The sequence below is a fragment of the Pseudophryne corroboree genome, chromosome 4 (assembly GCF_028390025.1).
Source record: "Pseudophryne corroboree isolate aPseCor3 chromosome 4, aPseCor3.hap2, whole genome shotgun sequence".
Taxonomy (NCBI): domain Eukaryota; kingdom Metazoa; phylum Chordata; class Amphibia; order Anura; family Myobatrachidae; genus Pseudophryne; species Pseudophryne corroboree.
The window spans coordinates 702365053-702391482 of NC_086447.1; the positions used below are offsets into that span (position 1 = coordinate 702365053).

Consider the following 26430-nt stretch of genomic DNA (forward strand, 5'->3'; position numbering starts at 1 on the left):
CGCTCTTCCTCCCATACTGGGAGCTTTGGTACATCCCCATGGTACTAATGTGGACCCCAGCATCCTCTAGAACGTAAGAGAAAATAGGATTTTAATTACCTACCGGTAAATCCTTTTCTCGTTGTCCGTAGAGGATACTGGGTGCCCGCCCAGCGCTTCGTTTTCCTGCACTTGTTACTTGGTTCAGTACTGCCTTGTTACTTGGTTGAGTACTGCTTTGTTACTTGGTTAAGTACTGTTGTTCCGCCGTTGCTGAATTGTTTCAAGCTGGTTAGCTTGGTTTGCCTTGTATGTGTGAGCTGGTGTGAATCTCGCCACTATTTGTGTATTTCCTTCTCTCGAAGTATGTCCGTCTCCTCGAACACAGTTTCTAGACTGAGTCTGGTTGGAGGGGCATAGAGGGAGGAGCCAGCCCACACTATTAAACTCTTAAATGCCCATGGCTCCTAGTGGACCCTTCTATACCCCATGGTACTAATGTGGACCCCAGCATCCTCTACGGACTACAAGAAAAGGATTTACCAGTATGTAATTAAAATACTATTATCTCTAATAAATTGTCCCGTAATGAGAAAGAGACGCAATAGTTAAAACAGTCTGTGGATGAGATTATGAACAGAGACTAAGTCCCCAAACAAGAGTCACAGTCCCTTGCCATTTGTCCACAAAAACGAACTCTGGCCCATACCCTGCAGTCTGACTCTGACGCTGAGGGGTCAGACATGGAGGAGGGGGAGGCGGATTCAGAAGCTGTGACGCTTCTCTGTCATAGGGATTACAGGCTCTTATAGAAGCTATCAGAGATGTGCTACAAATTCCTGATAAGGTGACAGAGGAGTGTGAGGAATCTTATTTTAATGTGAAAAAGAAGTCCTCAGTCACTTTTCCTGTGTCAAAGGAATTGAATACCCTGTTTGAAGAACCATGGGTTAATCCTGATAAGAAATTTCAAATCCCTAAAAGGTTACTCTCAGCTATTCCTTTAACTCCTGAGGATAGGAGAAAATGGGAAAGTCCACTGATAGTGGATGCATCCGTATCCAGGTTGTCACGGAAGATTGTGTTACCTGTCCCTGGTGCAGCCTCCCTGAAAGACACAGCTGATCGTTAGGTTGAGACTACACTCAAATCCTTGTAAACAGCTGCTGTGGTGGCCCAGAGACCCACTATAGCATGTGCGTGGATTACTAAAGCCATTGCAAAATGGTCGGGTAACCTTATTGAAGGGTTGGATTCCTCATCTAGAGGGGAGATTGTGTTGCTCCTGCAACATATACAGGATTCTGCGAACTTTATGGTGGAAGCCATAAAAGAAGTAGGTTTGCTTAATGCACGCACTACTGCTATGGCAGTATCAGCACGCAGGGGCTTATGGTTACGCCAGTGATCTGCGGACGCGCACTCCAGGAAAGGCTTGAAAGGCCTACACTTCACAGGAGAGGCCTTATTTGGCGATGAACTGGACAAATGGATCTCCAAAGCTACTGCGGGTAAGTCCACATATCTTCCTTCTGCAGATCCCCAACTAGGAAGACCTACTCAGGATCTACCCTACAGTCCTTTCAGACTGCCAAGTTTAAGGGCAAAGTCAGAAGATCTTCTACTGCCAACAGAGGCATTAGAGGTAAACCACGCAAACCAGCAACTGCCGGTTCTCAGGAATAGAGCTCCAGTTCTGCTTCCTCAAAGCCTTCTGCATGACGGTGGACCGCATGGCCTGGAAGACTGCTAGGTGGGAGCTCGACTAAGAAATCTCAGTCACATCTGGACAGTATCCTGTCAGGATCCCTGGGTCATAGATCTTATTTCCCAGGGCTACAGACTGGAGTTTCAGGAGCTCCCACCTCACAGATTCTTCAAGTCAGGCTTACTAGCTTCACAGAAGCTGGTAAGCTGATACTAGAAGACCCTCTCCTTTGGGACTGTAGTATTTGGTTCCCCACATGCAAGGGGACATAACATCTTCATGTACAGTCAATAACATCCCTGTATCTTTTGATAAGAGCACATTGATATAGGCGCTTGTTTGCTTTAGACTTGTATATGTCAATCATAGTCCCAGCGGCCACTCCCACAATGTGATGTCATGTAGCCATCGGCTGGACACATTCCTGTCCATCAAGGATCTCCCTGGGTGGGACCTATTACGTGGTTTCCTGAGATTGGCCAGACATGTAATGAGTGACAGGGGATTGGCCAAACACGTTTACAGGAGGTATAAAAACAGGATCTGGAAGGCAATCGGTTGGCCTTGACAAAGCTCGAGCGAAAGGCTGCGTTGGTGTATGCACTAGTGTGCTTAATATATGATCCATTTGTCAATAACTTTTATGATATGTGAAATACAAACCTATGTGATATGCTAATTGTCGTGTGTGTACCCATAAGCCCACAGGGCATTTGTGTCTTACACTCATATGCTGCAATAATAAGCCCTGAATGGGAACTCCTTAGACATTCAAGGACCCAGAATACTCCTCTGACACTCATTGTCTATTTAAATATAATAAGTGATTATTTATAATAACCTCTTTTCGTAATATTGAACAATTAAAGACCACTCAACAATTGAGCCATATGAGTATAACTGATCCTCCTTATAATAAATGAAAAGGACAACAGGATCATTCTCCCTGATCCTACAGATATAACCAGAACAGGGATCTCCTCATTAATCTACATTAGTGATTATGTGTAAAAACAGATGTGAATGTATGAGGAGTAATCGATCCATGTCCTTATATAAGGATGGCTATTGCAGTGGATTAACACCACATAGGATCAATTACACACATTTATAAGGCAGGAGTTTGGATAATATAAATTCTTTATTGAAATACGTTTGACAATTGTAAACTTCATAAATGACATAGAAGTGAGACAATATAACAATAAACTTTTATTGGCAACGCTTAAGAGGTTTATTCACAGATATAGATCAGCAGGTGAACACAAGAATAGGTAATATTTTATGACTGGCAGCCACCAGCACTGGTTTTGCCTATTATATTGACCATGAATAATATGAATTGGTCCTGGACCACCAGCTCGAGGCACCCAGGGAGCCATGGCACACAGTTTGGGAACCTCTGATTTATATAGTTATCCCTCTGTAATATCTCTATTTGTGCAAAATATTGGATTTTGGAGCCATAAATCACACCGTGCATCTTCTTTTAAACGCTTTCCACTCTTGGCTATCTCACTTTAACATTTTTAACCTTATTTTTGCTTTTTAACTCATTTCTTAAACTATGTACTAATAAAAGTAAAATGTTATAATTGAGTGCACCATCTTTGAGACATTTCCCCCCCCCCTCCCCTTTTTCTTCTTTGCATTCAACTTGAAAATGTGTGTGTCCGCGGTAGGACCCCCCCCCAACTGTAATTTGCAATTCAAATATAATTTTTCATGTGGGGGCCTATTTCTGCTGAAAGCAGCAATATGTGAAGATATCAGCCTGTGTGAAATTTCTTTACCCAGCTTCACAAGAGGTAAGTATAACCTTACAGGATGCCATTCAAAAACTGGTACAGACTCAGGTCATTGTTCCAGTTCCATCTCATCTGCAAAACAAAGGGTACTATTCCAACTTGTTTGTAGTACCGAAACCGGAAGGTTCGGTGAGACCGATTTTGAATCTAAAATCGTTGAACCCGTACTTACGATTGTTCAAATTCAAGATGGAGTTTCTGAGAGCGGTGATCTCAGGTCTGGAGGAGGGGAAATTCCTAGTGTCTCTGGATGTCAAGGATGCGTACCTTCACATTCCGATCTGGCCGCCTCACCAGGCTTATCTACGCTTTGCACTACAGGACTGTCACTACCAGTTCCAGGCCCTGTCATTTGGTGTCTCCACGGCACCGAGGGTGTTCACCAAGGTGATGGCAGAGATGATGTTTCTCCTTCGCAAGCAGGGAGTGAACATAATTCCGTACCTGGACGATCTTCTGATAAAGGCACCGTCCAGGGACAGGTTGTTGAGCAGCATTGGTGTCACAACCAAACTCCTCCAGGATCACGGATGGATTCTAAATCTCCCAAAATCTGTTTTGGAGCCAACTCTGGGGCTCCCATTTCTGGGAATGATACTGAACACAGAGTCGCAGAAAGTGTTTCTTCTGTTGGAAAAGGCCTCTTACGAGGCGCTTCAGTACAGAAGGTTTCATGTGAGGCCCTTCCAGCTGGATCTGTTGGATAAATGGTCCGGATCACATCTTCACATCCACCAGAGGATCCGTCTGTCGCCAAAGGCCAGGATCTCCCTTCTGTGGTGGCTACAGACTTCTCACCTAATTGAGGGCCGAAGGTTCAGGTTCAGATTTGGATTCTGCTAACCACAGATGCAAGCGTCGGAGGTTGAGGAACCGTTCACACAGGGGGTGCAGTTTCAAGGAAGATGGTCAAGTCAGAAAGTCGTCCTTCCAATCAACATTCTGGAACTCAGGGCTGTATACAACGCCCTTCTGCAGGCCTCATATCTTCTTCAAGATCGGGCCAGACAGGTTCAGACGAACAATATGACGGCAGTAACGTACATAAACCGACAGAGAGGAACTTAAAGTAGAGCAGCAATGTCAGAGGTATCAAGAATTCTTCTCTGGGCAGAAAAACACGCTGTGGCGTTGTTTGCGGTCTTCATACCGGGAGTAGACAACTGGGAAGCAGACTTCCTCAGCAGACACGACCTGCACTCGGGGGAGTGGGGTCTTCACCCGGAGGTGTTCAGGTGCTTGACACGTCGATGGGGATGTCCACAAATCGACATGATGGCCTCTCGTCTTAACAAGAAGCTCAAGTGGTATTGTTCCAGGTCGAGAGACCCACAGGCAGTGGCAGGGGATGGTCTGACAACTCCATGGGTCTATCAGATGGTGTATGTGTTCCCTCCACTTCCGCTGATCCCAAGAATTCTGAAAAGAATAAAAAGGGAAAAAGTTCAAGCAATTCTCATTGCTCCAGATTGGCCAAGAAGGGCCAGGCACGTGGACCTTCTGGAGATGCACCTGGAAGATCCGTGGTCTCTACCTCTTCGTGAGGATCTCCTGCAACAGGGGCCGTTCCTCTATCAAGACTTAACATGGCTACATTTGACGTCATGGAAGTTGAATGGCTGATTCTAGCCAGGAGGGGGATTCCTGACAAGGTCATCCCGACTATGATCCAAGCCAGGAAGGGGGTAACGTCTAAACATTACCACCGTATTTGGAAGAAATACGTCTCTTGGTGTGAGAGCAGAAAATATTCTGCGGTGGAATCTCATCTGGGACGTTTCCTGCTTTTTATGCAGTCAGGTGTGGATATGGGCCTACGTCTTATCTCCATACAAGTCCAGATTTCGGTCTTGTCCATTTTCTTTCAGAAACAATTGGCGTATCTTCCTGAGGTCCAGACGTTCTTGAAAGGTGTTCTGCACATCCAGCCTCCTTTTGTGCCTCCCATGGCACCTTGGGATCTCAATTTGGTGCTGCAGTTCCTCCAGTCGGACTGGTTTGAACCATTACAGGAGGTAGATGTAAAATATGTTATGTGGAAAACCGTCACACTGTTGGCCTTGGCTTCTGCAAGACGTGTGTCGGAGATGAGGGCGTTGTCTCACAAGAGCCCCTATTTAATCTTCCATGATGACAGAGCTGAACTCAGGACTAGTCAGCAATTTCTTTCTAAGGTGGTGTAGGTATTTCACATCAACCAACCAATTGTGGTTCCGGTTGTGACCGACACCTCTGTTACTTCAGAGTCTTTGGATGTTGTGAGGGCTTTGAAGGTGTATGTGAAGAGATCAGCTCATCACATGAAATTGGACTCGCTGTTTGTTCTTTACGATCCCAATAAGATTGGGTGTCGTGCTTCAAAGCAGTCAATTGCGTTCTGGATCAGGCTCACTATCCAGCATGCTTATTCCACGGCAGGATTGCCAGTTCCTAAGTCTGTACAGGCACACTCGACTAGGTCGTGGGTTCTTCCTGGGCGGCTGCCCGCTGTGTCTCGGCCTTACAGCTCTGCCCAGCAGCTACTTGGTCAGGTTCAAACAGGTTTGCAAAGTTCTACAAGTTCGATACTTTGACCAAACTGAAGGTCCTCAGAGGCCAAACAGTTCTGCAGGAACCTCCGCACTCTCCCACCCGCTTTGGGAGCTTTGGTACTTCTCCATGGTACTAAATGGATCCCCAGTATCCTCTAGGACGTAAGAGAAAATAGGATTTTAATTACCTACCGGTAAATACTTTTCTCGTGGTCCGTAGAGAATACTGAGCGGCCGCCCAGTGATTCATTCGTCCTGCACTGATACATGGTTAAGTATTGTTGTTTGGTTCAGCTCACACTATCAAATTCTTAAAGTACCCATGGCTCATAATGGACCAGTTTATACCCCATGGTACTAAATGGATCCCCAGTATCCTCTACGGACTACGAGAAAAGGATTTACCGGTAGGTTATTAAAATCCTAATTTTTAAATAAGAACACGTTCGTAGCACCGCATTAGTATGACTGTTACTACAGTGCATATACAAGGGATTTCTGGATGCACAAAAAGTATTTGCCAGAGTAGTCTGTGCAAAGTTGCATGCGCTCAAACCACTTGGTGAAGCAGCTGGACTAATCCGAAGCGGGTATGTCTTCCACATGTTGGATGCATGTCACCACTGCAGCTTCTGGTGTTCAAAACTAATTCCTCGCATCTTGCACATGATGTGTTGGAACACAAAGAAGTTGCAGGGGGCTAGGACTGTACTGTACTGGGAATGACCAAACTCCTGAATGCGTTCACGGGCCAGAATATCCACCACTTTCCTATACTTGTGGGCAGGTACATTGTCGTGATGGAGAAGGGCACCACAAGCAGGTGTTCTTGGACGACGCCTGGAAATGGCTTCCAGCACTTGCAGCAGGCATTGGTTGGCGTACCAATCCCCAGTGACTGTGCGCTGCTGCATGAGTGGTATGGTAGCTATGTGACCAGTCTTGACCAAAAAAACAGCCACCATCTGCTTGGCCATGCTGCACACACATCGGAACTTCAGTGGCGGCGCACCTCTAACTGGGGTCCACTGGGCTGGGGGTCTAAACTGTAGTTCCAGGATGCTTCGCCGCTGATGATCTCCCAGACAGAGTTTGAGTGACTGCCATCAAACCTGGCCAGCATCTTGTGACACCAAGTCACCCGAGCATCCTTCTGCCCTTGAGTCAGCTTGTGGGTCACCTAGCGTTCAGAAACCTTGCTCAGGCCAAACTTTTTGTGGCGTATCAAGTGGATGGATCCCGATGAGATGCCTTTCTTCTCTAACTGGGCTACAGTCAGCCTGGCATACACCTCAACCATGGCCTGCATGGTAGCAATGTTGTCCTCGGTAATGGCAGACACAGGTCGCATTGCTCCTAGTCTTCCAGGGATTGCATCTTGCGCCGAAATTCTGCAAGCACGGTGGTTTGGGACAGTGCTACCTCCCCAAAAGCTGCTTGCTGACGGTCAAAACTCTCCTGCTGCTGCAGACCACTCTTGTAGTCGTAGAAGATCACGGATTTCCAGTGACCTCCGCTGAGCTCCATAACGAGTTTGTGAAGGAAGTGAACATGCTGACTTCTTCTGTGTGCAGTGCTACTTATATACAGTTCTGTGCCTTGACATATCTCAAGAGCTTTAGTCAAATATTACAGTTCACAAGCAGACAGTCAGATTGTGACTACTTATGCACTGTACATCCTGAAACTTATTGCACACCCATTGTATTGTGAGTCCCCAGTGTGAGTTACTAATATCTTCAACTTTTTTTTGTAAAGATTATTTTCTTTTAATGCAAACATTCCATCTATTAAACGTTCCATTTATCATGCTTTTAAAAAGATGTAAGCATCTACCATATGACCGCCTTATAAAATATCTCAGTTGCTATTGCTCTGACACCTGCTGGTGTCCTGAATTATTTAGTGGGTAAAACCATTTAATTTATTTTCCATTGATTCTTGGGAATGCCTGACTGAACTCAGAATTTTATATGTGAAAATCCCGGAAAAAAAATGTCAGCTTCAACTTGTTGTGTAGCTTCAAGTTGTTTCCTAATTACTCTAATTTTGGGATTTTTCTGTTGGAGACAAATGAGAGGAGCACAAGCCAAAGCAAGGCATTTACTTTCTATATGTAATATATGTGTCATAAACTATAAAGAGGCGTCCTGTGGCTGTTGGCATTTAGGAAAAAAAGTTAACAGGGTAAATGTTGTAGCATCAAAGTTTTTCTGACAAGTCTGCCTGATGTTTTACAGGGGCAGTCATTTAAAAGACAGTTTTGCCATTTAAATGATTGCCACTTATAGCATTGTCCAGACTTGCCAGAAACATGCATTGCGCAGGTTATTACATTTTCCCCATCGTCTTAAAGCATTGCATTAGTTATAAAACTGAGTGTGTTTTATGAACTCCTAGATCCAGCTTCCTGCTTTGCAATTTGCACGTATCTGAATGTCACAGTCATGCTATCCCTTAATACGGGATGTAGTCACGAGACCGGCGGTCAGGATCCTTGCGGTCAGCATACCCAACCCCTTAATACATGTGAGCTTGCAGAGCCCAGACAATAGGCACTGTTAGTAAAAAAGTGAGGTATTGCATTTAACTGTTGGTTAGTTAATGAAATCAGAGAAACTTGGGGACAAGTTCCACTTTACAACAATTTCCAGCAGCTAATCTGTCCTGTGTAAATTATGAATGTCTTATAAATTCCTATCTCATTTTCTTGTGAAGTTCACACACTATTGCAAAAATAAAAAAGGGAGAGGCAGTGGGTGACTAGGGAAGGGATAGGGAAGCAGAAAGTGGCATGGGAAGCAGTGGGTGATGAGAGTGACGGGGATGGCAGGAAGATACAGTGGATGGCAGTGGGAGAGAGGTTGAAGCAGTGGCTGGCGGGGAGATGCAGACGGTGACTAGGGAGTGGCAGAGGAAGGATGGGGAAGCAGAAAGTGGCATGGGAGGCAGTGGGTGACGGGGGTGGCAGGGAGATACAGAGGGTGGCAGTAGGAGAGAGATTGAAGCAGTAGCTGGCAAGGAGATGCAGGGGGTGACTAGGGAGAGGCAGTGGGTTTTTAATGAATGCATTTTCCCCTGTCCCACCTCTACATCCTACACTGCTACCTTGTTCCCCCATCCACAGACACATCCCATAAAGTCTGTTGGTGATGTGGATGGCAGTGGAGTACAGGAAAAAGGCAGAGGGTGTTAGAGGATGGCAGAAGGTAACAGAGAGGCATAGGTTGGCAGGGGGGTGGAAATGGGTGATAGGGGTTGGCAGAGAGTGACAGGGAGGGGGAGGCAGTGGGTGGCACAGGATGACTAGGGAGAAGCAGTGGGTGTTTAATTATTGAGTTTTCCCCTGTTCCCCCTCCATATTCTGCACTGTGCTCTCCTGTTCCCCACATCCACAGACACATTCCATAAAGTCTGTTTTCAGTGCTCCCCTCCTTCCCCCTCATGCTCCCTTGCTTCCCGGAACACAATCCCAACCCCCCACCTCCCCACTCTCTTTGATGCCTGCAAATGACCCCCAAATGCTGCACTTACTTCCAAGAGGTTCTTCACAGACTCGGGGAAATTTACTAAAGCTTCTAAAACTGAGAAATGGTGATGTTGCCCATAGCAACCAATCAGATGCTGTCTTTTATTTTCTAATTGGCATTAGAGAAATGATAGACAGCATCTGATTGATTGCTATGGGCAACATTACCAATTTTCTGTTTTAGACGCTTTAGTACATTTACCCCTCAGATTGTTCCTCTGAGTCTGACTGTGGACTGCTGCTGGCTGCGTGTTTCATCTGCAAGTTTCCTACAGCTCAGAAATCCCAGGGCCTTGGAACACCCTTGCTGTGTACCCCTGTGGATATCTGCATGTAGATGAGGGATCCAGGAGTGCAGCCTACCTATGGCTACGGTGGCAGCAGCAGCTGCTAGGCGGGACAGGAAAGGCAGAGCACTGGGATAGGGGCTGAGCTGCCTGATGACTCCTCGGATCTCTAAGCCAGTGATCTCAGGAGTCTGAAGTAACAGACAATTCAACTGATTTTTCAGACTCCTTGGATCACTGGCTGAGAGATCAGAGGAGTCATCAGCCTGACGTTCAGCAACATGGAATCGCAACCCACTTTGGGGTCGGACACACAGTTTGAAATCCGCTGCACTTTTTTATTAAATAAGCCCAAATGTTGTTTCTTGAAATAAATCTTTGACCTTGACCGCTATCCTTCTTCTAGGCAATTGCTGGTGTTCCTGTTGGGTGTAAGCTGTCTGCATTTATTTGTTCAGAGCAACTGGACTGGGCCACCTGTTCGTTCTGAACCTCAAGATTTTTTACCATTGTCACTATTTGAGCGTTTTACCGAGGTATGATACAAACGCTATTCTTACAAGTCTTTTTTTTTGTTTTTGTTTGTAGACATTCTTTCCAATTTGTAGTTTGTATTTTTTTTTTAATTGCTAACTGTATTTGATATAGTCAATTAATTTGAACATAAAAAGACAGAAATAGTAGCTGGTAATAATTCCATTTTTTCTTTGATTGACAGGCAGAGGCGATCGATAGGCGGGAGGGGGTGAAACGGCGGCTTTTGGCCTTCGTTTCGTAGGCACGGTCCGACCAACGCAGGCGTGGCCGGACCGAACGGGGGGCGGGCCGCAGCGGCTGCGTGACGTCATATACAGCCGCTGCTGGCCAGGGAGCGAGGAGTAGCTTCCAGCCAGTACGCTAAAGCTGCGCTGGCCGGGAGTTACTCCTGAAGTGCAAAGGCATCGCCGCTGTGCGATGCCTTTGCACTTCTGCGAGGGGGGCCGGACTGACATGCGAGGCGGACTAGCCCCATGCTGGGCGTCCCCCCGCATGTCAGGAAAGTTGATCGTAGCTGTGCAAAATTTTGCACAGCTACGATCAACTCGGAATGACACCCTATGTACGGCCGACCCACTCTTTAGGCACTCACAGGGAACTCTGACAAAGACATCACAACTGGGCGGACAAATTTAAATGCCCATACAGATGTGATGTCTGGCCAGACATATGGAGTGGCAGATTGGTAAGTGTGTTTAGCTTTACCAATCGGTCACATGATCCAAGGATCCATCGTCTATGTGTGTACCCAGCATAAGTTGTCATGTACATTGAGATTATATTATCTTTTATTTATATGGTGCCAATGCAACACAGCAGTGCCGTATCAGGCACATAAAACATTACATAATGTGATAGAGCATACACACATGAAAGCTAACCATAACGTAAGTACACGTGTCCTCATGCATCTTGCCTCAATACGCCACGCAGTTGGAGATACCTGGCGTGTGTGAGCTGACAGGTCCCGCGCAACTCCGTTAGCTTCGGGCGTTCTAGGAAAACACTGTAACATACCATTTTGTATGCTGATACAGCCACAGTCGCACACAGAATATTGACATGCCGCATATCATTTTAATCAGCATCAGCTGCTTGTGCGTCCTATTCACATAGCAGTGTGAATAAGCTGCATTTTAATGTAATAAATTGCACATAAAGACGCTTGGTCCTACCGTGTCACGCCACAGCATGGCATGTCTAGATGGGCTGTTTAACATGCAGGGAGGCTAGATGTAAGTGGACACATCTGTACATACCATAGTTTGGACATTATTATAACACAGCAGACTGGGTATCGCGAGTAACAAGGCCAAGGGTAGTACATTTCACGGATTCTAAAAAGCATCTTGTAAACCGTTGCAGGCAAGGCAATAGAGACACACAGAGGGCCTGGGAGAGACCCTCCCGGCCTGCTATTTGTCTCTATTGCCCCCATCCCCATTACCCTCTTCTGTGCTCCGCTAGTTGTTAGGGGTGGGTGTGAGCGCAGTACTTGATTTATTCTATACCCAGCTTATGGGTGTCAGTGCTGCTGAAGGGGAAATTTGTAGACAGGTGAGTAGAGCAATGGTGACATGGACAGTTCAAGACAGAAGAGGCCCCTTTTCTATTTTTTGTTATGTTCCCTTGTAAAATTGCTGCAATAATTTAATAATTTTTTTATATTTAGTGAAGATATGTTTATACAGCAATAAGAATGACACATTTGTTAATCTAACCCTTTGTTTGTTTATCGTTTATCATAATTATTATGGTGAAATGTTGATATTCTGGTTACGTTTCCTGTTTTATAATTGATTATTGGCACCAATTGTAGAACTTTAAATACATGTTTCTTTCTGAATGATTATCTACTGTAGTAACTTGGAGTTATATTTACTATCTGAACTATTTTGTTTTAATAGGGTTTTTGCAGTTTAACATTTCTATTATCCATATAAAGATGCATCCTCACTAAAATATCCTCATATTTGACCAAATAGCCCAATTTAATGTGCCATGAAAAAAAGGGACTAAACTGTGGCAAGCGTTTTGTCACTCAGTATTTTAATTTTGTACTTAATTTTCATCTGTTTCGCACTGCTAATGCGATAAAAGCACAAAGTACGCATACCCTCTTCACCACTAGTGGATATGCGTGCTATAGCAGTGTAACAAGGACGCTAATCTGAGAAAAACCACAAGAGACTGGCCACCGATATGACTGAGCCACGGTATGCGTCCCACCACGCACCATGGTGAGAGTTTACACTGCCACTAATGTGAGAAAAGTACAAATTGAAAGCACTCCATATGCTGCAGTCCTGTGTGTGGGTGCTTGTGATACAAAAAAGACAACGTAAAAATGTGTAAAAAGACGGACTTTTCGCATATTTCTGCTTGACCCCACAGGAGGGGGCGAGCATGAATAAAAGGCGCCCGCGATATTCGCACCCAAATAAAGCAACAATTGAATTGCTCCGTCGGGCACAGTGCACCAAAAAAACAACTGAAGCCCCCCATTTATAAGTACAAAGACATAAGTACCACCCATCAGTACAAACTATCCTAAAAATGGGAATAACAATACCTTTGATGGAAAATGTTGCATGGTACCTCTTCTTTAATGTGCTGTCTTGTTTTCCAAATAAGTACGTTTACAATGTACTGGTCCTATTCTTATTTTTATGGTAGTTTATACTTTATGTTATTTTTTCCCCTCTTAAATGAGACCTGGTTTATGACTGGTGCCTGCTGTCTTTTGGAGAGCACCATTCCACAAGCTCCCAGACACAGCCCATAGGAGCGAACACAAATCTTCATATCCTAGATCACACTTTTCAAATGATGCATACTATATGCCATTACTAAAAGCTGCAGCCTGATTTATAGGAGATGCTTCTTTTCTGCTCTGCTGGCTCGGACAGATACAGCTGCTGATCATTAATAGTCTCCGCACGCAGGCAGCTGGTTAGCACGTAGCAGAGTGGTAGTAGGAGAATGATGTACAGCCGAAAGGCAGCGATAAGTATATTTGATGACTTGTTTGTTCAGGGAGATAGGACATCCCAGCACACAAGCTAGGCTTAGCGGGTCCCGAACCTAGACATCCGATTTCCATATGAGCCCGGCTGGAATAAAACTGAATTAACCTTATCTAGAAAGTGAATGATCTCCTTTTTTGATGAACGCTCAGTGCTTTTGATTACACTTAATTGAAACTTTGTATTAGTGAAATGAAAATGATTTATCACTTTGCTCTTGTGCATATCCACAAGGTCTCTCTTGTCTAATTTATTCTGAGCGAGCTGTATCTCCATACTTTGTTTGCCAAGAGTGGCGAGTCCCCCCATGAATAAACTGTTGATAATAAGCTGTAAAAATGTCTGGTGGATTAAAAATTAGGCTTTTGGAAGGAGACAAGGTGGGTATAATCAGCCATGCTGGAAATAGAACATTTAAGTAATCACACTTTCAGTACAAAGGGCTATATGTTTTGCAAGGATGGATAATTATTTTTTAATTCTTTCTCTGCTAGTTAAATGACTGTTCCGCGTGTTAAGAATGTTACATATATACTAATTTAAAAACCTCATTGGAATAAAAACTAATTTTGTAATGGAAATAAATAGTTAAAGATATTCCGCTTTGGTATTCCCAGTAGTAAAGAAAACATTTTGGTATCACGACAAGGAGAGTTCGGGATCCCTTAACCACTTAACTGGCTAATTTTTTTCCCCAAAAACCGCTCAGAAATTGGTAAGATTGAACTAGGTTAAGAGCATCTATTTAAAACGTAACCAACATTAATTTTATGTAAAAAAAAAAAATCTACCTTTGTAAAACATCAGTTTTTTCAAACTTTGGTGACCAATGTGTCACAATACCGATCATCGGAATATCTCGGCTTTGGTTTTCCCCGGTGGCTGCTCCTCTCTGCAGCCACCGGGTGTAGAGAGGAAGGTGAGAGGTGTTTCAGTTATATTTTGCTAATAGAGGAAGATTATTTTGATTTGTGATCTACTACTTCATATTAAGCCCTGTACACACTGGCCGATATATTGGCCGTTCTATTGAGAGAGGCTAACCTAAGAGAGACTGACCACTCCGGTTCTCTAGCTGGGATCTGCGCTACAACAGTGAAATCCTGATTACATGGGATGGGATCTTCCTGAGAAGATAAATTCTCTGCAGCATATGAAACAGAGTCTCTAGACATATTTGCTAATACACACCACTCACCTCACATACACACAGGGTACTGGGCAGACAGAGTTTCCTCCCCAATAATGGCAGAGAGACACAGAGATTGGAGCCAACCCACACAGCGTTATTACAGGTATAGGGAGACCCTAAACCAGCGCTGACTGTGTCCCTTAATAGGTGACACAGCCTTTACACAGCCTCCCCTCCTTCTACAACCCCCTGGTACCGTACAGATAGCTGGAGTTGCACTGGAGGGACTGATCTTCCACTTGCATCCATCTGCAGGCAGGAAAATGGCACTGAAGCGCTGCTGGGTCCGCTCTGAGGAGAAGCTCAGGCCCCTTAATGGCGCTGTCTTCCCGCTCTTCAAGATTATACTGGCCTGAGGTTTTTGTGTGCTGGCTGAGATCTGCAGACCCTGACATGCTGAAATGGTCAGTGTAGGGTCAGGCGCTGGCTCAGGGCGCCCCTCACAGCGCCGCACTTAAGTACCGCTGAGCCGTCCGGGAGCGCAGTTAATACTGCGCTCCTACCCTGTAGCCGCCATCTTCACACCGACCCCCCCGCTTGTTAGGGGGGACGGTGACTTACTCGCCACACTTCAGCTCTGCAAGGGGGTGGCGGCATGCTGCTGGGGTGAGCGTTCCCCTGTGGCGGGGAGCGATCTACCCCCTCTGGAGCTCAATGTCCAGTCAGCGGAGACAGTGGCTCAGACCCCGCAGGGCGGACACTGCTCCCTTCCTCGGTCATTCGATGCAGGGAAGCTGTTGCCAGCAGCCTCCCTGTAAAATAAAAAACTCTTAGAAAACTTTTACTAAGAAAGCTCTGTAGAGCTCCCCTAGCTGTGACCGGCTCCTCCAGGCAGATTTTCTAAACTGAGTCTGGTAGGAGGGGCATAGAGGGAGGAGCCAGCCCACACTATTAAACTCTTAGGGGTATATGCAATTCACGGCGAATCGCGGCAATTTTTCGCCGTTTTTTAATTCGACTAAATTCGCCAGGTGAATTCCGGAAGGTGGCTTCCGGAATTCACCATATTCAATGAAAAACGGATTCGCCAGAATCGTGGGCGAAAATCGTCCGATTTGGCGGATTTTGCCGCGATTTTAAAAAACGGGAAAAAACGGGAAAAACCCGAAGAAAAAAAATTGCGTGGGGTCCCCCCTCGAAAGCATAACCAGCCTCGGGCTCTTCGAGCTGGTCCTGGTTCTAAAAATGCAGGGGAAAAATTGGGCAGGGATCCCCCGTATTTTTAAAACCAGCACCGGGCTCTGCGCCTGGTGCTGGTGCCAAAAATACGGGGGACAAAAAGAGTAGGGGTCCCCCGTATTTTTAACACCAGCATCGGGCTCCACTAGCTGGACAGATAATGCCACAGCCGGGGGTCACTTTTATGCCGTGCCCTGCGGCCGTGGCATTAACTACCCAACTAGTCACCCCTGGCCGGGGTACCCTGGGGGAGTGGGGACCCCTACAATCAAGGGGTCCCCCCCCCCCCAGCCACCCAAGGGCCAGGGGTGAAGCCCGAGGCTGTCCCCCCCCCCCATCCAATGGGCTGCGGATGGGGGGGCTGATAGCCTTTTGTGATAATAAAAAGATATTGTTTTTTCCATTAGTACTACAAGTCCCAGCAAGCCTCCCCCGCAAGCTGGTACTTGGAGAACCACAAGTACCAGCATGCGGGAGAAAAACGGGCCCGCTGGTACCTGTAGTACTACTGGAAAAAAAATACCCAAATAAAAACAGGACACACACACCGTGAAAGTAAAACTTTATTTCATACGCCGACACACACATACTTACCTATGTTGACACGCCGACTGCCACGGTCTCCGACGATCCGAGGTACCTGTGAAAAAATTATACTCACCTTCCAGCGTCCAGAGGTACATCCAGGTCCAGAGATAATCCACGTACTTGGCAAAACAAAAAAACGAACACCGATCCATACCGGACTAGAAAGGGGTCCAATGCTTTCACATCAGACCCCTTTCTCCCGAATGCCGGGACATCACGTGACTCCTGTCACTGAAGTCCCTTCAGCCAATCAGGAAGCGCTACTTCCGTGGCGCTCATCTGATTGGCTGTGCGCTGTCTGTGATGTGACAGCGCATCGCAAAGCCGCTCCATTACTTTCAATGGTGGGAACTTAGCGGCTAGCGGGGGGGTCACCCGCCGGTCAGCCGCTGACCGGCGGGTGACCTCACCGCTAGCCGCTAAGTTCCCACCATTGAATATAATGGACTGGGCTGTGCGATGCGCTGTCTGCTCAGACGCACAGAGCCAATCAGATGAGCGCAACGAAGTTGCGCTTCCTGATTGGCTATAGAGACCTTTCTGTGACAGCTGTCACTGACAGGTCTCTCTGCATTCGGGGATAGGAGTCCCATGTGTCAGCATGGGACCCCTTTCAGTCCGTTTGGTCGGGTATTTGCGGTTTGTTATTTTCTACAAGTACGTGGATGTATCTCTGGACCATGGCTGAGGTGAGTATATTGATCTTTTTTTTCAGGTACCCCTGGATTCTACATGGAGAAGAGGACCGATGTCGGCGTGTGAACATAGGTAAGTATGTGTGTGTCGACGTAAGAAATAAAGTTTTACTTTCACGGTGTGTGTGTCCTGTTTTTATTTGGGTATTTTTTTTCCAGTAGTACTACAGGTACCAGCGGGCCCGTTTTTCTCCCGCATGCTGGTACTTGTGGTTCTCCAAGTACCAGCTTGCGGGGGAGGCTTGCTTGGACTTGTAGTACTAATGGAAAAAACAATATCTTTTAATTAGCACAAAAGGCTATCAGCCCTCCCATCCGCAGCCCATTGGATGGGGGGGGACAGCCTCGGGCTTCACCCCTGGCCCTTGGGTGGCTGGGGGGGGGGGGACCCCTTGATTGTAGGGGTCCCCACTCCCCCAGGGTACCCCGGCCAGGGGTGACTAGTTGGATATTTAATGCCACGGCCGCAGGGCACGGCATAAAAGTGACCCCCGGCTGTGGCATTATCTGTCCAGCTAGTGGAGCCCGATGCTGGTGTTAAAAATACGGGGGACCCCTACTCTTTTTGTCCCCCGTATTTTTGGCACCAGCACCAGGCGCAGAGCCCGGTGCTGGTTTTAAAAATACGGGGGATCCCCTGTCAATTTTTTCCCCGCATTTTTAGTACCAGGACCAGCTCGAAGAGCCCGAGGCTGGTTATGCTTTGGAGGGGGGACCCCACGCAATTTTTTTTTCGGATTGTACCGTTCCAGCAATAAAAAAAAAATAAAAAAAAAATAATATTTTAAAAAAATTATAAATAATATTTGTGCCTCCAAAAAAAAAAAAAAAGTACCTAATCCCTTCTATTATAAATAGATCTGCTATTCCCCCAAAAAAAAACACAAAAAAAAACATGTTTAAATTTTTTTTATTTGTTTTCACCCTCCAAAGTGTGGCGGATTGAAAATGACGAATTTGCTGTCTAAAAGCACTGCTGTCGAATTTCCAAACTTGAATTGAATATGCTTTGGTCGAATTGCAGCACTTATATCATTGCAGAAAAGTCGAATTTGCAAAAATTCGAATTTCAAAAAGTCGAATTTTGAAAGTCCGTTTTTTGGTCGGAAAGCACTGAATTGCATAGGCGAATTTTTTTTTTGGTCGAAAATGACCCGAAATTCGACAATTTCGGGAATTCGACCGCAATTGCATATACCCCTTAAAGTGCCAATGGCTCCTGGTGGACCAGTCTATACCCCATGGTACTAATATGGACCCAGCATCCTCTATGGACTACGAGAAAAGGATTTACCGGTAGGTAATTTAAAATCCTATTTTATAATAATAATAATAATAATAATAATAATAATAATATGAACACCACCTCATGCCAAAAAATGTTTTTACATGGGACCATAAACTCCCCATGTACTTATGACACCCCCCTCCCAATATAGCACCGCCCATCACCTTATTGCAGAGACAGTGCAGCAGAGTGTGGGCCACAGCTTGGCGATTCTGTTATTTTGTTAAAAAATGTGCCCAGGTTACACAAATTGTCATACTCAAGTCACTTTAATTTGACTGCCAGCTAATAGAGTAACCGCTGTGTGCAGCACGGACAGCAGTTAGACTGGCTGAACTGTCATGTTAGACACACGTATGGTAGCCCCTAGGTTTATTTTTACGGTGAGATGCTCCACTGTAGCGTGTCGGCCAGCCCTCATGCACCTTGGTAGCCGACGTCCACCTCTCACTTCAATGGCACGTGGTGCTCTACAGTTTCCACTTCGGTTATTCTCAATGGTGCCATTTGTCCAGTTACGATGCACCTTCACCACAGCAGCACGCGAACAGTTCACATACTGCACTGTTTCAGAAATACTGCCACCCTTGTCCTGAAAGCTAATAATCATCCGTTCTTGCAATTCGGATAAATCACCCCTTTTACCCATAATAGCAACTAGTGATATGTGTGCAGACGGCCTATCGCACACCTTATATACCCACCTAGCCAGCACACGTCGTACGAAGTACTTTTCAAATGTACTGTAGAAGGTAATCATAATAAAGTGACTCGACCATGTGTGTGTGTGTGTGTATGTATGTATGTATGTATGTATGTGTGTGTGTGTATATGTGTGTATATCTGAAGTAGCCTTGAGGGAAACTATTTGGACAGCGGAGGAAGAATCTTACTGAATGTTTTCCCTGCCACCTTTGTCCCAGACACACATTGCAGAAAGATGTCTTGGTGTTTGAATCTATTGAGATGTCTGGAAAACAACGAGGCTGCTGTCGGGATGTGTATAAGAGCATTAATTATACACAGCATAATTATATTACACCATTTATAATTTCTTCAAATATCAATAAATTATCTAAACTGTAGTTAAAGTGTTAGATTATGCTTGAGGGTTATGAAACATTGATAGTTTTCCTGTATGTCCCTAATTATTATTCATTAACCAATGGTTCACTGCATTGTTACAGGCTTATATGTTAGATTATTTCATTATCCTTTTAGTATCCTGGTAACAGGACTTCTTGGTAAGTAAATCATGAATCTCTATGTACAGATGCATAGAATTTTCTGTAGCATATGGCGTGAAGGAGCCAGAATTCAGCCTTGTGTACACTAAATCTTTCATCGTATTTGGTTATTAGACTGTTCTCATATTGGTTTGTCTGGGCACTTAATTAACCCAGCTGTCAGTGTTTTCTCTAACGTCCTAGTGGATGCTGGGGACTCCGTAAGGACCATGGGGAATAGACGGGCTCCGCAGGAGACTGGGCACTCTAAAGAAAGATTTAGTACTACCTGGTGTGCACTGGCTCCTCCCTCTATGCCCCTCCTCCAGACCTCAGTTAGAATCTGTGCCCGGCCAGAGCTGGGTGCTTTTAGTGAGCTCTCCTGAGCTTGCTAATAAGAAAGTATTTTAGTTAGGTTTTTTTTTTATTTTCAGAGAGCTTTTGCTGGCAACAGACTCTCTGCTACGTGGGACTGAGGGGAGAGAAGCAAACCTACTAACTGCGGCTAGGTTGCGCTTCTTAGGCTACTGGACACCATTAGCTCCAGAGGGTTCGAACACAGGATCTTAACCTTGGTCGTCCGTTCCCGGAGCCGCGCCGCCGTCCCCCTCGCAAAGCCAGAAGTCAGAAGCCGGCAGAAGCAAGAAGACATCGAAATCGGCGGCAGAAGACTCCTGTCTTCACATGAGGTAGCGCACAGCACTGCAGCTGTGTGCCATTGCGCCCACACTACCCACACACTCCGGTCACTGTAGGGTGCAGGGCGCAGGGGGGGGGGGGCGCCCTGGGCAGCAATTAGGATACCTCTTGGCAAAAAGACACATATATACAGCTGGGCACTGTATATATGTACGAGCCCCCGCCATTTTATTACACAGACCCGGGACAGAAGCCCGCCGCTGAGGGGGCGGGGCCTTCTTCCTCAGCACTAACCAGCGCCATTTTCTCTTCACAGCTCCGCTGAGAGGAAGCTCCCCAGGCTCTCCCCTGCAATATCAAGGTAGAAAAAGGGTAAAAAGAGAGGGGGGGCACATAAATTTAGGCGCAAATTATCATAAACAGCAGCTACTGGGTAAACACTAAGTTACTGTGTAATCCCTGGGTTATATAGCGCTGGGGTGTGTGCTGGCATACTCTCTCTCTGTCTCCCCAAAAGGCCTTGTGGGGTCCTGTCCTCAATTAGAGCATTCCCTGTGTGTGTGTGCGGTGTGTCGGTACGTTTGTGTCGACATGTTTGACAAGGACGGTTACGTGGAGGCAGAACAAGTGCAAGTGAATGTGGTGTCGCCGCCGACGGCGCCGACACCTGATTGGATGGATATGTGGAAGGTGTTAAATGATAACGTAAGGTCCTTGCATAAAAGGTTGGATAATCAGTCAGGGTCTCAACCCGTGTCTGATTCTACAGCTCAGAGGCCGTCAGGGTCTCAAAAGCGCCCACTATCCCAGTTGGTTGACACAGATGTCGACACGGATTCTGACTCCAGTGTCGATGACGATGAGGCAAAGTTGCAGCCTAAAATGATTAAAGCCATCCGATACATGATTATAGCAATGAAGGATGTATTGCACATATCGGAGGAAAACCCTGTCCTTGACAAGAGGGTTTATATGTTTCTGTCCTTGACAAGAGGGTTTATATGTTTGGGGAGAAACAGCAAGAAGTGACTTTTCCCCCTTCACATGAATTAAATGAGTTATGTGAAAAAGCGTGGGATTCCCCTGATAGGAAAGTACTGATTTCCAAAAGATTACTTATGGCGTATCCTTTCCCGCCAACGGATAGGTTACGCTGGGAATCCTCCCCTAGGGTAGACAAAGCGTTGACGCGCTTATCTAAGAAGGTGGCCCTGCCGTCACAGGATACGGCCGCCCTAAAGGATCCTGCGGATAGGAAGCAGGAAGGTATCCTGAAGTCTGTTTATACACATTCTGGTACTCTTCTGAGGCCAGCAATTGCTGCGGCCTGGATGTGTAGTGCTGTAGCAGCATGGACGGATACTCTGTCTGAGGAGTTAGATACCCTGGACAGGGAGACTATTTTACTGACCCTAGGACATCTCAAAGACGCTGTCCTATATATGCGGGATGCCCAGAGGGACATTTGCCTGCTGGGATCTAGAATAAACGCAATGTCGATTTCTGCCAGAAGGGTCTTATGGACTCGGCAATGGACAGGTGATGCCGACTCTAAAAAAACACATGGAGGTGTTGCCTTAGAAGGGTGAGGTATTGTTTGGGGACGGTCTCTCGGACCTATTTTCCACGGCTACGGCTGGGAAGTCAAATTTCTTGCCATATATTCCCTCACAGCCAAAGAAAGCACCGTATTGCCAAATGCAGTCCTTTCGTTCACAGAAAAGCAAGAAAGTCAGAGGTGCATCCTTTCTTGCCAGAGGCAGGGGTAGAGGAAAAAAGCTGCACCATGCAGCTAGTTCCCAGGAACAGAAGTCCTCCCCGGCTTCCACTAAATCCACCGCATGACGCTGGGGCTCCACAGGCGGAGCCAGGAGCGGTGGGGGCGCGTCTCCGAAATTTCAGCCACCAGTGGGTTCGCTCACGGGTGGATCCTTGGGCTATACAAATTGTGTCTCAAGGATACAAGCTGGAATTCGAGGTGACGCCCCCTCACCGTTGCCTAAAATCGGCCTTGCCAGCTTCCCCCAGGGAAAGGGAGGTAGTGTTGGCAGCAATTCACAAGCTATATCTCCAGCAGGTGGTAGTGAAGGTTCCCCTCCTTCAACAGGGAGGGGGTTACTATTCCACCATGTTTGTGGTACCGAAACTGGACGGTTCGGTCAGACCCATTTTGAATTTAAAATCCCTGAATATTTATCTGAAGATATTCAAGTTCAAGATGGAATCGCTCAGGGCGGTCATTGCAAGCCTGGAGGAAGGGGATTTTATGGTGTCTCTGGACATCAAGGATGCGTACTTACATGTCCCCATTTATCCACCTCATCAGAAGTACAGTACCTCAGGTTTGTGGTACAGGACTGTCATTACCAATTCCAGACGTTGCCGTTTGGCCTGTCCACGGCACCGAGAATATTTACCAAGGTGATGGCGGAAATGATGGTACTCCTTCGGAAGCAAGGAGTTACAGTTATCCCATACTTGGACGATCTCCTCATAAAGGCGAGGTCCAGGGAGCGGTTGCTGATCAGCGTAGCACTCTCTCAGGAAGTGTTGCTACAGCACGGCTGGATTCTAAATATTCCAAAGTCGCAGCTGATTCCTACGATGCGTCTGCCTTCCTGGGCATGATTCTGAGCACAAACCAGAAAAAGGTGTTTCTCCTGGAGGAGAAGGCTCAGGAGCTCGTGACTCTGGTCAGAGGCCTCCTAAAACCAAAACAGGTATCGGTGCATCACTGCTCGCGAGTCCTGGGAAAGATGGTGGCGTCATACGAAGCCATTCCCTTCGGCAGGTTCCATGCGTGGATCTTTCAGTGGGATCTGTTGGACAAGTGGTTCGGATCGCATCTTCAGATGCATCGGCTGATCACCCTGTCCCCCAGGGCCAGGGTGTCTTTTCTGTGGTGGCTGCAAAGTGCTCACCTCCTCGAGGGCCGCAGGTTCGGCATACAGGACTGGGTCCTGGTGACCACGGATGCAAGCCTCCGAGGATGGGGTGCAGTCACTCAAGGAAGAAACTTCCAAGGGCTGTGGTCAAGTCAGGAGACTTGTCTGCACATCAATATCCTGGAACTAAGGGCCATATACAATGCCCTGAGTCAAGCGGAGCCTCTGCTTCGAAACCAACCAGTGCTAAAGACAACATCACTGCAGTGGCCCATGTAAACCGCCAGGGCGGCACAAGAAGCAGGGCGGCAATGGCAGAAGCCACCAGGATTCTTCGTTGGGCGGAGAATCGCGCACTAGCACTGTCAGCAGTGTTCATTCCGGGAGTGGACAACTGGGAAGCAGACTTCCTCAGCAGGCACGACCTCCACTCGGGAGAGTGGGGACTTCATCAAGAAGTCTTCACGCAGATTGCAAATCGATGGGAACTGCCACAGGTGGACATGATGGCGTCCCGTCTCAACAAAAAGCTAAAAAGGTATTGCGCCAGGTCAAGGGACCCTCAGGCGATAGCGGTGGACGCACTAGTAACACCGTGGGTGTTCCCGTCGGTCTATGTGTTTCCTCCTCTTCCTCTCATACCAAAGGTGCTGAGAATTGTAAGAAAATAAGGAGTGAGAACAATACTCATTGTTCCGGATTGGCCAAGAAGGACTTGGTACCCGGAATTGCAAGAAATGCTCACAGAGGACTCATGGCCTCTGCCTCTCAGACAGGAACTGTTACAACAAGGGCCCTGTCTGTTCCAAGACTTACCGCGGCTGCGTTTAACGGCATGGCTGGTTGAACGCCGGATCCTAGCGGAAAAAGGCATTCCGGATGAAGTTATTCCTACGCTGATAAAGGCTAGGAAGGACGTGACAGCAAAGCATTATCACCGTATATGGCGAAAATATGTTGCTTGGTGTGAGGCCAGGAAGGCCCCTACAGAGGAATTCCAGCTGGGTCGATTCCTGCACTTCCTACAGTCAGGAGTGACTATGGGCCTAAAATTAGGGTCCATTAAGGTCCAGATTTCGGCCCTATCCATTTTCTTCCAAAAAGAACTGGCTTCACTGCCTGAGGTTCAGATGTTTGTTAAGGGAGTGCTGCATATTCAGCCCCCTTTTGTGCCACCAGTGGCACCTTGGGATCTTAACGTGGTGTTGAGTTTCCTGAAATCCCACTGGTGTGAGCCACTTAAGACCGTGGAGCTAAAGTATCTCACGTGGAAAGTGGTCATGCTGTTGGCCTTCACTTCGGCTAGGGGTGTGTCAGAATTGGCGGCTTTGTCATGTAAAAGCCCCTATCTGGTTTTCCATATGGATAGGGCAGAATTGCGGACTCGTCCGCAATTTCTGCCAAAGGTGGTGTCATCCTTTCATTTGAACCAACCTATTGTGTATTGTGGTGCCTGCGGCTACTTGTGACTTGGAGGATTCCAAGTTGCTTGACGTAGTCCGGGCTTTGAAGATTTATGTGACCAGAACGGCTGGAGTCAGGAAGACTGACTCGCTGTTTGTCCTGTATGCATCCAACAAGCTGGGTGCTCCTGCTTCAAAGCAAACTATTGCTCGCTGGATCTGTGGCACGATTCAGCTGGCTCATTCTGCAGCTGGATTGCCGCATCCAAAATCAGTGAAAGCCCATTCCACTAGGAAGGTGGGCTCTTCTTGGGCGGCTGCCCGAGGGGTCTCGGCATTACAGATTTGCCGAGCTGCTACTTGGTCGGGTTCAAACACATTTGCAAAGTTCTACAAGTTTGATACCCTGGCTGAGGAGGACCTTGAGTTTGCCCATTCGGTGCTGCAGAGTCATCCGCACTCTCCCGCCCGTTTGGGAGCTTTGGTATAATCCCCATGGTCCTTACGGAGTCCCCAGCATCCACTAGGACGTTAGAGAAAATAAGATTTTACTCACCGGTAAATCTATTTCTCGTAGTCCGTAGTGGATGCTGGGCGCCCGTCCCAAGTGCGGACTTTCTGCAATACGTGTATATAGTTATTGCTTACTAAAGGGTTATGTTATGTGGCATCAGTTGAGTGATGCTTGTTTGTTGTTCATACTGTTAACTGGGTAAGTTTATCACGAGTTATACGGTGTGATTGGTGTGGCTGGTATGAGTCTTACCCTGGATTCCAAAATCCTTTCCTTGTACTGTCAGCTCTTCCGGGCACAGTTTACTTAACTGAGGTCTGGAGGAGGGGCATAGAGGTAGGAGCCAGTGCACACCAGGTAGTACTAAATCTTTCTTTAGAGTGCCCAGTCTCCTGCGGAGCCTGTCTATTCCCCATGGTCCTTACGGAGTCCCCAGCATCCACTACGGACTACGAGAAATAGATTTACCGGTGAGTAAAATCTTATTTTCTCTGTGTTTTGTCTTGTAGCATTTTGCCGTAAACCTGTTGGGCATATTTCCCTACATATGAATCTGATTGTTTTTCCTCTGTTCTTTCCTTATTGTTGTACGGCCATGTTTTCATATTTTTTCTACTTAGATTAAAATCCATCTTTTCAGTTATTCTTTTAAAAATATATACTGAATCTAATAGCTTCAGTATGTGCAAGTAAAATTTATAGGGGGCCCTCAGATATAATTACTGCTAAATCTGTAAGAGGCTTTAATTCTAAGAGGAGAATAAAATTGTTGCCCCGTCTGGGCGAGAATACAGCTGACGCCCATTATTTCTGTTCGTCTCCTCCTGAAGTGGCGAGCAGAAATGTGTGAAAAGTTCTGCTTCACATTTTTCCAATACTTTGGGGGTGCGACCAGATGCTTATGAGTGTGACAAGCGCAACAAATAATCTTCCCATCTAAAGTGACGAGTGATATGCCACGCCAATACATTTGGGTCGCCCACCAATAGTCATATCATACCAAACATGCCTGTCTACTAATCTGTGACAGATACACATTAAAATTAATAAATAAATAAATAATTATATATATTATAAATATCAATTTCAAAATCCCACATTTTCTTGTCCCCTACTGAGATAATCACATATATATCACGTGTATATATAGATATATTTTATAGATATATAATATAATATAAAACATGTGTTTCATTATCTCAGTAGGGGAGCCAAAATGTGTGATTTTGGATAAGGGATACTCAACCTGTGTATATATGTGTGTGTGTATGTATGTATGTATGTGTGTATATATATATATATATATATATATATATATATATGTGTGTGTGTGTATATATTAGTGATGAGCGGATTCGGTTTTACTCGGTTTTACTCGGTTTTACTCGGTTCTCAAAACGGCATCTTATTGGCTCA

General features: G+C 46.2%; 1 protein-coding gene across 2 annotated transcripts in view; it reads left to right on the forward strand.

Moving 5' to 3' along the window:
• TTC27 (tetratricopeptide repeat domain 27) overlaps positions 1 to 26430 on the forward strand; it is an 880123-nt gene that overhangs the window by 111660 nt on the left and 742033 nt on the right. For both annotated transcript variants that reach the window (XM_063917959.1, XM_063917958.1), the window contains one exon: positions 10249 to 10378. In XM_063917959.1, coding sequence (XP_063774029.1) covers positions 10249 to 10378 — 130 coding nt within the window. The remainder of the gene's footprint in view (positions 1 to 10248; positions 10379 to 26430) is intronic.